Here is a 15,899-nt window from a genome sequence, read left to right as displayed (position 1 = left end):
AACCAGACATATGAGTAGTGGTTTGTTATGGGAAGGCAAGAATGAAGGGCATTCCCAGTAGATTAAAGGCATGGTGTTTGTCAGTCCATTAACTAATGTTTATGAGATCCATGTGCCAGGCACATTGCCAAGTGCTAAGAGTAGACAGTAGGTTGATTTGGCTGGAATGTGGAGCATGTGATGCAGGAGGTAATTGAGGTGAGGATGGGGAGGTGAGTTATACCATGGGTAAAGAATCTTCTGGAACTTGCTGAAGAGCCTACTTTTTATCCTGGAAGCCAAGAGAGGCCTCTGAAGGGTTTCAGCAAGTAAGTGTTGGAGTCATATTTGGTTCTAAATGAGGAAGATCTCTATGAATAAATATGGAATGATTCATAGGATATGTGGGTAAGTTAAAAAGGTGTGTGAAAGACAATCCATAATGTGCTACCTTTTGTATAAAAAGACAGGGACAAAAAATATCCATGTTTCTGTTCACTGGTACAAAAATAAACACAGAAGGGATAAACTAGAAACTATAAGGAATGAGTAGGAACAAGATAGAGAGGAGGAGGATGGGAACAGAGTAAAGGGAATGGGGGAAAGAAATGCTCCTCTGAGTATTCCTTTTTATAAAGTTCTAACTTTTAGAACCATACTGAAAAAGAATCAATGGGAATGAAGAAAACACCCTAAAGCGAAATGCAAACAGAAACGAATAGGAGTGGGAAAGAACTAAGCTAAGTAACTTTTGAAAATAGTATTTTGAGGATATGCTGTTGGCTGAAGACAAAAGAATTGTAAACAAATATTCAACTCTATTTTGGTTGTCATCAGGATGTAGCGAGTAGTTCTGAAACAACTTTCTGTGTATTTTAGGATTGAGTAAATAAGTATATTGTAGATGATGGAAACAAAGTTTTTGGAGAAAGGAGCTTAAAAATATGGAACAAAGGGAAGGCTATAATTGATGCAGTAGTGTTAGAATGTATTTGGAGGTATGAGTACGAATCTAGGGTTTTTAACACAGATAGATCGATTAGATAGATAGATAGATAGATAGATAGATAGCCAGCCAGACAGACAGAAGATAGATAGATAGCCAGCCAGCCAGCCAGCCAGCCAGCCAGAGATGAGATATGTGTATACATGCATATATTTCCCAGCTCTCTGTCCCTGTCAGAGGCTAGAAGCAATGACACCCAAGTAGCAATGAGCACAACTGATGCTCAAACCCTGGTTTAAATTACTATTTTCCACTCCAGGAGAGAAGGAATCAGGGATTTGGGGAAATAAAGAACTGATTTCAGGACTAGGACTGAAACAATTAGCTGTACCAGAAAATAAAGATATGCCCAAACAATGATGGGGCTGTGCCTATAGAACAAGGAGCCGCTTTGAATGAGATTTCACTGACCAAATTTGGGACAATTCGAGAATCAAAACAAATAATAATAGTAATGGATTATAATACATTGAAAAAAATAAGACTCCATTAATATAAATAAATATATATTATATCTAAATACAATATACATTTGTACTTATATAAAATTGTTAATATTTATATATTTATGCTATATGTAGTGTAGCATATAGTACATGTATACATAGTACATGTATAGATACTATATACATGTAAAGGATATAATATATAAAGAACTAAAGAAACAAAGGAAATATAAAGAAATAAAGGAAAAAAGAAGGCTTTTCCTTACAGTAGAATCCCAACTAATAAATGTGGAAGGAATGATAGAATTAAAAATTCACCATTATAATAATAATTAATGCTGGAAAGGATCATCAGAGGATGCTAAAACTAGTAGATGACAATTTGATGAGTAATTACAAAATTACAACAACCTGGGGCAGGATAAGATCAAGTTCAGAAATCTAGGGCACAACACAAAGACTTTGTACCCAGTTGCTGTCAGGTAGATGTTCAAATCACATTGCTGTGTTGTATTTGCAATAGGATGATAACAATAATTATTTACTGAGTGCCTACTGTGTGGTAGGCATTGTGCTGGGGAGGGTGGGGTGGGCTTTTTTTGTATATATTAATTAACGTAATCCTAACACTAACTCAGTGAGATTTTTATCAGCATTCCCATTTTTAAGGTGAAAAATCAAGGTTCAAATGAAAACTTTGTCTAAAGTGAAACAGCTAATAAGAGGCAGAACCAGGATTCAGATCCCCTGCCTTCTGATTTCGAGTTCCGTGGTGTTCTGTCATTCAGTGTCTCTCTGGGTCCCCTTCTACCCAAAAGCATTGAGAAGTCCTTCTTTCTCCTCACCGTATCCACTGAAAACTTTGCCTTATTTTCCTCATCTAAAAACAGGGAAGATAATGCTTACTTTACATGGTTGTCATGAGGACTAAATTAGATAATATATATAAAGCACATGGCACAGTGTAAAGTAAGTGTCCAGAAGTAGTGGTGATACCAGTCGTAATGTCGACTTCCCTGGTATTGTGGAAAATTGTTTTTAAAGTTCACCTCCTCACTTTCTGACTGAATTAACAATCAGAGGCCAGATCATAAAGAGCTTTGTGTATTGTGAAAAGAAGATTCTATCTTATCCTATAGGCAAAATAAACCACTGAAGAATTTTATTACCAAGAGAGATACGATCTCGTTGGCAATTTAGGGTGGGCCAAGGGGAGGAGAGCAAAACTCCAGGCAAGGAGACCAGCAGGAGGCTGTTGTCAGAGACCAGGACAGAGAAGATGAGAGTCTGAGTTAATGAACCAGCTGGTGTGATGGCCAGGAGAGAACACACAGCGAACAGTTGCCCTCTGGGACTGGTGCCTGGGTTGGCAGGAGAGCAAGGGAGAAGTGCTCAGCCTGAGCCTCAGGCCTCTGGTCTGAACACTGGCTTCTCTCAGGGGACACCTAGAATGCAGAGGAGAGACCAGTTGGGGGCATGCGAAGGTGCTGATTTGGGGGGTTTTGGACATACAGGGGAGTCACAGGGACAGTGGCATATTCAGATCTGGATTGAAGCAAGAGCTCGGGGCTGGAGCAGCATGCCTGGGAGTTAGGGAAGCTACGGAGGTTAGAGCCCTCGGGAAAGGGATGTAGAGTGAAGAGAGGGCTCGGGATGGGATTCTAGAAATACCAGTATTTAACAACGGCAAAAGAAGAGATGGAAGGAGACTGAGGAGGAACACTCAGAAAGGTAAAAGAATCCCAGGGGCATTGTTTTCTGCTATGGCAAAGGCTTCAGACATAGCAAATGAAGTAAGGAAGGCCAACAAGGTGCCTTTTGGGTTTGACAACTAGGTCACTGAGAACCTTGGCAAGAGCATGTGCTGAGGGGCAGAATTCAGCTGGCCAGTAGATTCAGAAGAGAATTGTACTTTTAAAGGAGAGAAACTAGAACTTGGATGCTCCCAGGGATGCTCTCACTCCCTTGCCATGCATTCCCACTTACTGTTGGAGAGCTCTGCTTGGTAAAGGTCTTTCTTATAGAGCCTAAATCTCCCTGCAGCATCTTCCCACAGCTCTAGTTCAGCCTTCCACACCAACGAAGTCTATACACTCCTCCAAGGAACTGTCCAAATCTGCCTCCTCACCAGATCATCTCATCCAGCCCCTCCACCATTTCTCATATGCTCTAGGCTCCCAGACTTGCCCTGAAATCTGACTCTCCACCATGGATCCTGTTTTGTTGAAACACTGGTCTTTATTTCTCCTCCCACTAAGTTGATTGCTTTCCTACACTTCTTTAACCTCAACGCAGAATAAGAAATACATTTTACATTATGATCAATACACACATGTATATATAACTGACAGGAGATGCACTCTTATTTTCAACCCCACTTCATTCCATTCCATCATATACTATTCTATTTCATGTGTTTTAAGTGCTGGTCTTGGTCCACCACATTAATTTTACAACTCACTAAACTGATTTAATGACTGACAGTATGAATGATGGAGCCACAGTGGTAGGAGGGGCTCAAAGGAAAAGATGCTAAGCATTTGTCCAAATCCATCCCTCTTTTCTCCCTCAGGATCCTCCACACTGGGACCCATAGGTCTGCCCTCTAATTGCTTTTTTATGATTCTGAGAGGAAAGAGAACTACTTTGGTCCTAGGATGTTAGCCAGCTTGAGGGGGTGGGGCTATTTGAATTTCCAGAGTGACTCCTCAGAGGAAAGTCAGCAGCTCTAATGGTAGAATTTAGAAACCAGTAGAGGAGAGAATGGCTCATCTTTCAAATCACCCCAGTAGGCTACTGCCCTTGTATTTACCGAAGCATCCAATAGCCCGAGGCATTTTGCTGCCTTGAGGATGCCCTTGGGTGGCCCTACTACCACCTCTTGTGGAAGACATTTAAAATTTCCCAGAGTTTAGGAGTATGGCCACCTAGTCATACAGGTCACCCATCCCCACCCATCAACACCTGCCTGGAATTGTGCTTGTCTGGTCTCTATGTCTCCTTCAGACTTCCCCGAGGAAACGTCCCTCCTTTGAGATTCATTGCCTCCTATAAATCTTTCACCAAAGAAAATTTGAAGATTTTTTTTTTTTTAAATAAGAAGAGATGACTTATATGTTCTAACGCTCTCATTCGCAATGTCTTTTCTTCTCAGGAAGAGCGAGGATTTCTGAATTTACCTTAACTACACATAGAATGACGTTGCCTGAGGAAGAGCAGAGGTCTTCTCTGATCTGCTGAAGGGTTCCTGCTGCTGCCATAGACACCTGGGTCCTCGAGAAGTCTCCTAAGAGGCTTGTCCATCGCATACCTGCAATGAGCCAGGCCCTGTTCTTGGCCACAGCTTCGCCCTGGTGAACAAACCTCCTCTCCTGGCCTCAAGCTCACAAACCCAGCTTAAAGATGAGTGAAGAACGCTGGGTCTCCCTCACTCCAGAAGAATTTGACCAACTCCAGAAATTATCAGAGTGTGAGTAAATGGACTGACCCACCTGGGGTGGGCTTTCCTTTTGGTCGGGGAAAGCATGTCTGGAGAGCAAAGAAGTATAATCACTGCAAAGCCCCAGAAAATGAAGTCAGGTGTAACAAGATCACATTTCCTCATAAACACAGAATTTGTGTATTAAACATAAAAACACAAATATCTTTACACTCTGTAAATGATACATGCTCAGCATTGAAATTTGGAATATACGGGAAAAAATAAAGATTAGGTTAAAAATCACAGCTGAACTCTATGAACATTTTAGAAACTTTTCTCGTGTGCATATTGCTTTACATGGCTGAGTTCTGAATACACCTTTTTTTCCCCTAAGCCTACATTTCCCACCTAACATAGTATCATACGTATTTTCTCGGGTCATTAAAACCTCTTTATAGCATAATTTTTGAAGGGCTGCAGGCCACATGGTTACAATGTTACTCAGTCATTTGCTCTAATATACTCTTGTGTTTGGACTAAATGCCTTTCTTCAGTAGGATTCTGATGCATGTCTGTTTCTTGACTTTGTTCTGGAAATGCCTGAGCTTTCAAGCGGGGCTCTTGGTTTCATTAGTTGTACTCAGGAACAATTTCAGATCATCAAGACATAGTGGTGGCAATACCTACATTTAATGTGAGCACACAGCTGTGCCCCACAGGCCACTTCTAATATCAACTGGTGACAGAAATTTCCCCGAGCTGTGGTAGAACAACTGACCGCTACACTCTGCACAACATAGTGACTGGCATGATTATGCAGTGGCACTGACTTTTTAAAGAGCCCTTTGTTTTACAGAGCTCTCACCTGCACTGCTGGTCCCACCCCATTATTCTAAAGGCCTCTCACTTCACATTAACTGTACTGATGTTTTTGTAAATCACTAGACCTGTAGCATGTCGACCTGCCCTACAAAGCTTGTGCAGGTCGTCCTACAAATGCCCTTTTGGCAGCCTTTCCTCTTCCCATAAGGCAGGCAGCCCATGTCCACAGCACTGGTCTGGGAGACAGGAGATCAAACTCAGTGCCAGCTCTGGCTCTTGTTATCTGTGATTTGACAGATTTTAAGCCCCGGGAGCCTCAGCATCCTCTTCTGCAAAATGAGAGGGTTGTACTAGATGATCTCTCCCTGTAGTTCTCAGCCCCAGACCTAATACCCCATGACATTGTATGCGCCCCAAGGTCAATGGGAGCCTTTGAAGGCTAGTGGTCAGTCTCTGTCCTCATACCCTGGAGCTGGTGGCCTCTTGTCTGACCTCAGTGGGTTTAGAGAAACTCTATAATGTATGGACAAGGAGCAAGGAATTGCCCTCCAGGGTAAATTCCATTTAATTCAACCTGTTCTGTAGGTCAGCAAAGTATCAGGCCCTGTCAGGGATAAAAGAAAAAAAAAAAAGAAGCGCAAAGAAAAGACTTACCCTTGACAAACCAGAATCTCGTTAGGGAGTCAGAAACGTGCTTGTGAGACCAGCAGAGAATGGTTTAAGGCAGCGGGCAAAACTGAGCTGGCTAAACCGAGTGCATAAAGGAGAAAGTAATTTAAAGCTGGGGGAAACTGATATGGGAAGGTGTATTAGTCTGCTAGGCTTCTATGACAAAGTACCACAATCAGGGTGGCTTAGAACAACAGAAAGTTTCTCAGAGTCCTGGAAGCTAAGAGCCCAAAATCAAGGTGACAGCAGGGTTAGTTCCTTCTGAAGCCTATGAGAGAGGATCTTCTCCAGGCCTGTCCCCTGGGCTGTCTCTTCACATGGCGTTTTCCCTTTGTATGTGTCTCAGTGTCCAAATTTCTCATTTTATGTGGACACAGTCAAATTGGATTGGACCCACCCTATACCAGCATGACCTCATCTTAACTAATTACATCTGCAACAACGCTTGTTTCCAAATAAGGTCACATTCTGAGGTGCTGGGGGTTAGGACTCGAACATATAAATTTGTGGGGGGTGGGGGATGCAACTTAACCCTTAACTGAAGATTAAGCTAAGTGAACTCTATGAAGGAAAGAAGTCTTAAATGTGACTAGTAGATGAGGGGGGAGGGATAAAAATGATGGAAGCAAAGGTAGAGGGGCCCAGGGGGAGGGGGTATGTGTGGGGTAGTAAGGAGAACTTCGGGGCTAGATGGAGAGGAGCAAGAGCGTGGAGAGGAGGACAGGAGGGATGGTGATAGCAAGAGGTCTTGGGCCCTGCATGTCAAGGCGGGGCCTTTGGACTGAGGTGGCAAATTTTAGAGCCACGAATCCAGTAGCTGTGTGCAGGGTGGCCTGGATGAGGTATCTGTCAGGTCAGGAAGATCGGGCAGAATTTTTTGGATGAAATCTAGTCTGAACTGAGGAACAGAGCTAAGATGGTGAATGTGACGATGAACAAGTGCTAATTTGTGGGAAATTGCAGTGGAAGTATCATCAAAACTTATGGAACAAAAGAAAGCCAGCAAAGATCCCTCAGAGCCTGGGAACCTGTGGAAAATGGTAACATTAGGATGTAGGGCTGATGAGGACAGTCTGGGAATGTTGATTTTGAGATGGTGATGACACATCCACTTAGACATTCATATGTGCCAGGCTCCAAGGAACCATCAATGACTGAGAGACACAGCCCAGTGGAGAAAGACAGACAAGACTCAACATTATTCAGTATGACAGGTGCTAAGGAGTGGGGAGCATGGAGGAGGAGACCTAGCCCAGGTGTGGGAAGAGGCTTCCTCAGGCAGGTGCTATTTCCAGACTATAGAAACACTAGTAGGAGGAAAGAGCGGGGAGGACATTCCAGATAGAGAACATGGCTTGGGCAAGACAGGGAGGTGAGAAAGTCATCAAGGTAGCTTCCAAGAACTGCAAATAGTTCCCAGACTGGGAGCCTAGAGCTCAAGTGGTGGGCGGTGTGAGGGGAGTCAAGGGAAGAAGTGGAAAGGTAGTAGGACACCACCCTAGAGGGTGCTGCTTTCTGAGTGAGACATCCTGTGGGCTCCAGGAGGGTAGGTAATGGAGTGTGGGTGGGAATGAGTGGTTAGGCTACAGCTTTGATTTGGAAACAGCAGGAAAGGAAAAAAGTGGGAATGAAGGCACTTCAGAGAGCAAGAATGTGAGGAGAGAAGTGAGAGGATGGAGAACGAGACTTAGTGCATGCCTACAACTGGGGGTCAGAAAAGGAAAAGGAGTCAACTAGGAAACAAAGAGTACTGGGCCAAGGTAGCTAAGAGAGAGAGGAGTCCAAAAGTGGCAAAGCTGTCCAAAGGGCAGGGGACGAGAGTATATTCCTACCAGAGTATGTGGTAGGAAGTGGCCTCCATTGTGGTTTGGGTCTTTATTTCAACCATCAGCTTTGTCCTCTGACCCTTCCTCATTTTGTCCATGTGCTAGAACTAGATGAGGTGCTCTGGCATCATTGTTCTAACAGGACACGGGAAAAAAGATACAGTTCTTGGAAAATGATTAATCCTCAGAAGAAACCCTGAAAAAGGCACTTGTACCAATTTTAGACACATTCTGGTATTCATTCAAATTGCATTGCCATAGCAACAGCTCTTCCATAACCACATATATAGGAGCTTTCCAGTAGCAGAATAACTGAAGTGTACAGCCTGAGAATTGATAACTTTCCCCAGAGGGGTTACCTGGTAGGAGAGGCCAAGAATTTCAAGACAAAGATCTCTAGGTGTGTTCTGTTTATATAGCATAAGCTCTATATCTTCTCTGGTGGCCTTCTGTTGTGGGAGAAGCCATGTTAAAAGTGCCCTTAGAGACATATATATTTATTTTATATGTATACATACATACATATACACATATCCGTGTATAATATATATATAGTTGACAGTAAGCTTAATGCGAATTAGTAGTATAAAATACTTGTCAAAAAAGATGTGAAATTAAGAAATTTTCATTACAAAATAACAAGTATACAATTTTTGAAAAACTGAAGATGAAATTTAAAGCTACCCATAATCCTATCTCCCAGCGATAACCGCTGCTAGGGAATTTGTGTATAATACAAATGTTTATATATATAATATATATAATATATATATTACATATATATACTAGGTGATTTGTATGCTGTTTTCTTTACTCTAATGATATGCTTGTTATCTATTGTTGCATCAAAACAACTTCAAAACTTGGTGGACTAAAGCAACTATTTTGTTTTATGCCATGAATCCGTGGCTCAGCAATCTGGACAGGGCACAGCAGGTATGAACAGTCCCTGTTTTACAATGTTGGGGGTTTCAGGTGGAGTACCTCACATAATCCAGCATGATTTATTCACTCACATGCTGGTACATCAATGGTCCTCCATGGGGCCTCTTTCTGCGAGCATTTTCTCATCTCCCAGGACCTTTCCGCATTGGCCTCTCTTTCCAGCAGAGTAGCCTGGACTTTTTACATGTGGCTCGGGTCTCCAAGAGCATAAAAGTAGCAGTTGCCAGGCTTTTTTAACACCTGGGCTCAGAGGTTCAAGAACAGAACTTTCTCCACATCCCATTGGCCAAAGTGGTCACAGGACTGGCCCAGATTCAGCGGGGTGGAGGAACGGACTTCCCCTCTCATGGGGGAGTGACTCACACAAGAAGGGCAGATTGATGACAGCCATCTTTGGAGGCTAAGCTATCACGTCGTATACCATGTGTTCCGTATCATTCAGTACTTTTCAGAAGCATGGTTTTTTGTGGTTGCAGAGATTTCATTTGAATACATTATTTTATTTAACAAAACCGCTGATTGTGATCTTAGGATGTGTTAACAGACACAGTGTCTAGTAAGGCAAACTGATATCCACATTCTGTCCTACCCTGATCAGACCTTTGTAGAGAACTGAATTTATTTCTGGGCACCACAGTTTACAATGGATATGGATAAACCAGAACTTGTTTGAGAAGAGCCACCAGCATGGTAAGAGGCCTCACAGCCTGAAATGCTGAAAATACTATGCATATTTACTGGACAAAGGAAGACTCAGGGAAAGGTGAGGGAAAACTAGTTGTATTAAGATAGCTACAACGCTATTATGGGGAAGAGGTGTTAAGCTAATTTTAAATGTCTTCAAGAAGTAGCCCTAAGGCTAATGAGTGGAAATCAATGGAAGAAAGACTTTAGTTTAAAATAAGAAACACGTTGATTCCTAATAGTGAAACCTGCCCAAGAAGAAACAGAATTGACTTAAAAGCAACTGAGTTTACTTTCCCTAGAACTAACTGCCTGGGCAAATTGGGCTGAGATACTATAGGGGAGATTAGGGCATCAGATATCCAGTTATTAAATGACCTTCATTAAGCCTTCCAATACTCAGTTTCTACGTTCAAAGAAGTTTCTTTTCAACCTCAGGGGGCATGAGCATGTAGGGATTGCTCCTACTGACCCTCTCCCTAACAGTGTCAGAGACATAATTGGCTATTGTTCTTCTAATCCTGTTTTAAGGGGAGGAGATTTTTTCTAATTTTTTCCCCATTATTTCTCAAGAACAGAAACTATCACCTTATTCAGAAAAGGATGATAAAACATCAATTTTGACTTTTAATTCTTTAAGAAATTAAACCAAGCATTTCCTATGTCAGCTAGTGCTTGATTGATTTCGCAGATTCTTAAAGCTAAGAGAGATCTTAGCTATCATCAAATCCAATTCCTGTTCATTTTACAAATGAGAACACTGAATCCAGGAGAGCTCAGTGACTTTTGCCCAGGGAGACACAGAAGGTCAGTGGCAGAATAAGAATTAGAACCAAAGTTCTCAAGTCTAGGTCAGATTCGATTTGCTTCAATTCAGTTCCAACACATTAAACAAAAAATACCCAATGGAGCTCAACTCTCAACCATACATTGGTTAAAATATATATTTTTTATATTTTTAAATATATATATATCAATTAAATTATAATAAAGAAAAATCTTAAATACATTTAAAGAGAATGAATCAGTAAATTGTGCTATTCAGAAATATATTTCATTAGAATTACATCAAGGCAAAGTTTCTGTCTTTAAGATGTATGTTATTTACAGCTCACAATTCAAACCTGTCAGTGTTAATATGGGTGTCAGAGGAAATGTTTAGGGCTGATTTGTAGAACAATGTAAGGCTCTAAGCAAGCTTCTTTGAACCCTTGCTATTTATATTGGCCAATAGAGTGAAAGTTAAGTAAATGTTCATTGAGTCCTGGGCCCATAAATGGTCATGTCCACTTGCTTCCATCTTGTAAGGGATAACCACCGTTATTTCTCACCCACATCTCGTTCAGCACAGTTGCCTCCTTTTCATTAGTGATGACTGGGACTCTGCCCACAAGCAGTCACAGAATCTGTGGATAGGGAGAGACTTCTGGGGAGCAATGGCTCTCAAATTTGAATGTGCACATGAATTTCCTGGATATTTTGTTTAAATGCATATTCTGAATCAGTAAGTAGGTCTGGGATAGTTCTGAGATTTTGAATTTTTAACGAGCTCCCAGATGATGCTGATGCTGCTGGTCCAGGGATCACAATTTTAGTTGCAAGAAGGTACAGGTTGTCAGATCCATTCCTCCACTTTCACTTGGGATATGACTGATGAAGCCAAATTATTTGGAGAAAAAGTGGGAAATTTTGCTATCAATACAAATTTTACTTACACAAATAAGCCATACTGGTCATTCAGGTCATTTATGATGAATCAGAAAATCTGTTTTCTCTGATTCTTATATCAGTCAAAAATTCCTTCTGCTTCAGTGTAAAGCCTTTTTCTCTTATTCTATATTAATATTGTGGCAGAGCTATCACTTCCACAGGTTTACACCAGTCATCAGCTTGGTGGGCTTCAGTGGTCCTCAGCCTTGGCTACATGTTGGAAGTACCTGGGAGGCTTTGAACATTTTCGATGCCCTGCCCACACAACACACACCTCACCCTTGGACCATATGATCGTAATATGTGGGCATCAGACCCAGGCGATCGTACCATTTAAAGTTCCCAAGGTAATTCCAACATACAGCCAAGATTGACAACCTCTAATCTGCCTTTTCTCCCTATGCCCCTAGGAATATAAGACAGGCATGACAAGCCCAATCCCTTTTTTAGCTTTCGTTTATTCCATAAATCTTTAATGAACATTGACTTTATGCTGGACAATGGGCTACATGCTAGTAATAAAGAGTGAACAGGAAAGGAAGTGTAACTGGGAGAATGTGTCAATGCTTATGAAGTTGGAACTTCCTACACATGCTCCACACATTCCGCTCTGGGGTCTGATTCCTCTTGGCTGAAGAGATGGGCTTTTGATGCAGTGCTCTTGGTCCTGGCATCTCTGTTCTGACATCATCCTCCATATTTCCAAGACCCTTGGAAAAACTCATTCTTGCTTTTGTGCATCTCACTGTGTTCTTTACTCTCTGGGGTACTTAGAAAACTTATACAACCCAGTCTTCATCGAAAGAAGGAAAATTCTAGGTTTGGGATTATTTTCTCATGTACCAACTTTCCTTCCCCCTATCTCTGTGTCTTTCCTTCCATGGGTTGAGTTATTTATGGTCTTCTCAATCTATGGAATATGTTCCTCTACCTTCACCGTCATGTTTGTTTACTTATTTGTTTATTCGTTTGTCTGTTTTTTCTGTGTTGTGACAGACAAGCCTTATTAGTCAGCCACAGATATACAGGAATGTTGCTTAAGGGTGGGGTCAAAAGTGAGTTCCATGGGCCTACATAACTGATGTCACCTAGGATCTTATTTAAAATACAGAATCTCGAGCCCTGACATGGGCCTTTTGAATCAGAATCTGCATTCAAACCTGATACCCAGGGGATTCATAAGCATGTTACAGCATGAGATGCTCTTAGGGAACTTTGAGGAATGGAGAGTTATCATGCACCTTAGAATTTCACTCTCTCATCTATGGGTTTTCAGATTCACTTTTGAAAATGTTGATTTGCAGTCATTTCAAAGTCTAATGGTCTGACTAAGGCTCAAATACTCAGTATTCTTAACTAGAAGATGGTCCATAAGTTTTGGGTTCTAGTTTAGACAGTACAGCCAATGTTCTGCTGTAAACACTGAGGCTCCCGATTTGTCTGCTTGTTCAGACGGAGGGAATCCCTGTCATACACAAATATGGCAGCAAAGGTGCCTGTGAGTGGGCCAAATTTTCTCCTTAAAAGGGCTTTGAATTTGCTCAAACACTAGGGACAAGTACTTGGTTAAGGTCTCAGAATTCACAACACATAAAACACAAAGAGATAATTTTGGATCAAAACTTCCTTGGGTAGTTGTTACTACTATTGACCTTGATCATAGTTTTTACCCCTGATTTGGGGTGAAACTGGATGCTTATGATCCTACCAGTGTGGGCTAATGTGAAACATATCCTTACCTTGCCAAGCAGCTGAATAAGTTGACGTGTTGGGTGAAGTTCTTTAGTGCTGCCCACATCCACATAAACAACAAGGAATGTCTGCCAAGTGTGGTGATTTTAGATTTAGCAGGTTTATAAACTTTTTTTCCTTTTGCATTAATTATTCAATATGTTCAGCTGCTTAAGACAGTGTTCATGTCTAACAATAAAATCCCATCATAGAACATCAGTTCTCAACCTTGTCTGTACATTTGAATCCCTAAGGTGCTTTAAATATACTAATTCCTGAGTTTCCCAAGAGAGCTGATTTAATTGGTCTGGGTAAGGCCTGGTTTCAGTGTGTTATAGGACTCCTCAGGTGATCCTAACATGCAGCCAGGTTTGAGAACCACTGTCATAGGGGAAGGCCCTTATCTTCTGATTTACTAGTGTTCATGTATCCAATGAATCTAACTGCTGTGTCACATTATTAGATATGGTAAAAATCAGTCCCCCACTCACTAGCTGTGTGCCCTTGAGTCATTTAAATTCCATAAACCTCAGTTTTCTTTAAAATAGGAATGATTATTACAGTAGAAGGTAGTTGTGGAGATTTAAATAAAATATATAAGGTGGCTAAGACAGTTCTTCACATATAGTAAGCACTCAACAACACAGGAGTTGTTGCAAAGAATTGTGGACGTGGCCTTACTTTGTACATTTAGAAATGGAGCTCATTCTCTTCTGAGTCTGGTGGTGGTGTTATAGTACAGGCCTTGACAGGGAGTTCTCTTTACTGAGTTTGTGCTATTGAGCCCACAGATGGTGCTTGAAATAAAATCAGAGAATGCTCTGAAGAATCCCCTCTTATTCTTAACTAGCATAAGACAAAACAGAATGGAGTGGTACCTACTTACTCCTCAGGGGAAGAGAAACACAACCCAGAAATCTATTGAGAAGAAAACTGTGATAAAATATCAAAGGATATCCAAGGAGAAACTGTAAATGAGTATTGTATTTGAGAATTAAATTGTTTTCCTCTTTTAAAGGGGAAAGATTTGGCTGCTAAGAGCTCATAAAAGCCCATAAAACAAATTGAAGTAAATGTAAGGTGAGGAACACATTTCCTGAGGATCTAGGAGCCAGCAATCTCTTGCATTTTTTTCTATTTAATTTTAAGCTAGTAATCAGAAATTTTAAAATAAATGTCTTCTCTATTTTTTCTTTTCAAAACCTGTTTACTTGACTGTGAATATATGATGAATATATGTGTGTATGATGAATATATACACTTGTATGTATGGAATTGTGTGTATCTATATCTTTTTATATATACACACACACACATATCTATATGTGTAAATGTATATATACATATATATGTATCTCTCTATGTATATATGTGTGTAGAGATAGCTATATACAGCTATATATCCCATACATTTGAATATAAAGCAGGATTATATCAATAACACTTAGAACCAAAGGACTTCTGCTAGGATGAACTGCAGAATCTCCAAAATGTGACATCAAAAGCATATAAATTCAAGTGAAATCATTCCCTGGGTTCTCATTCAAATGCTAGTTCTACACTACTCTTGCAGAAGCTACACCAGGGTGACCCATGCTCTAAATTTTGCATTTTCTCCCCAATTTTGTCACTCTGGCTGAGCCAAAAATCCTCCATAAAAATAGAGTCTAAATACATAGAGTTTTTCCTAAATAATTAAGCTGTTCATATAATAATTTGAATGTAATTTATGCATGATGTTAACTGAGCTTGGCTTAATTCTCAACTCTCTTCCATTCTGTTGCTAGAGTGGCCTTTAGAAAACAGAGATGTGGTTATGTTGCCCCACTACTCAAAAACTTTTAACAATTTCAAATCAATGTCCTTAACTTGGCATTTAAGACCCCCACAAACCTGGCCCCAAACTATTCTCTGGTTCTAACTTTTCCTAAATGTCCTGTGGCACCCATCTCTACAACTTTGTTTACCCTGTCCCTTCTAAAAATATCCTCTCCACTTCATGTCTTCCTTTCAAAACTTTACCCTCTCTTTATACCCCAGCTCAAATGGTACCTACTTATAAGACATCCCTGGTCTCCACCCCAACACTTCTATCATCCTAATTTTACTGCTTCCCTTTTCTGGGCTCCCTAGAGCTTAATATCATTGCTACAGCATTAATTACATTGTCCCTTGTGTTAGCAGGTGTTTAGGAAGTAATAGGGAATAGTGTTTAAGGGAAAATAATATAGACTTTTGAGCCAGACTAAACCTGAGTTAAAACCCTGACTCTGGGGCAAGTCACTTAATTTTTTCTAAATTTCAGCTTCTTCACCTGAAAACTGATAAATAATAATAATAAAAAAAAAAACATTACCAAATTTGCATAGATTGGTAGGGGAGATTATTCGGTAAAGATCTTCAATAAGGGAAAGCTATTATTACCACAATGATTAAGATCATCTCCCCGACTAGTTCATCAGCAGTACCTTACAGCATCTTATTCTTCATAGTGTTTTCTGAATTGAATGGAAGCAGTCCAAATTGATGGCATCTGCTGCCTGGATCTCATTGAGCTATTAGTTTTTCAACATCTGTTTTGAATTTCAGAAAGAAATGTCCATTTTTAGGCAAAAGCAGTACTTCCCTGTGGCATTTCAATATGTCTCAATCTTGAAATG

The 15,899-nt window shown here is 40.7% G+C and overlaps 1 protein-coding gene across 5 annotated transcripts in view; it reads left to right on the top strand.

The window, feature by feature from the left end:
• DGKG (diacylglycerol kinase gamma) overlaps positions 1-15,899 on the top strand; it is a 177,560-nt gene that overhangs the window by 30,757 nt on the left and 130,904 nt on the right. For all 5 annotated transcript variants that reach the window (XM_025042358.1, XM_025042359.1, XM_025042362.1 and 2 more), the window contains exon 2: positions 4,586-4,900. In XM_025042358.1, coding sequence (XP_024898126.1) covers positions 4,834-4,900 — 67 coding nt within the window. In that variant the 5' untranslated portion in view covers positions 4,586-4,833. The remainder of the gene's footprint in view (positions 1-4,585; positions 4,901-15,899) is intronic.

The sequence above is a fragment of the Pteropus alecto genome, unplaced genomic scaffold (assembly GCF_000325575.1).
Source record: "Pteropus alecto unplaced genomic scaffold, ASM32557v1 scaffold88, whole genome shotgun sequence".
Classification (NCBI taxonomy): domain Eukaryota; kingdom Metazoa; phylum Chordata; class Mammalia; order Chiroptera; family Pteropodidae; genus Pteropus; species Pteropus alecto.
Note: the sequence above shows the minus strand (reverse complement) of the source record. Positions and strands in the feature narration are given on the sequence as shown.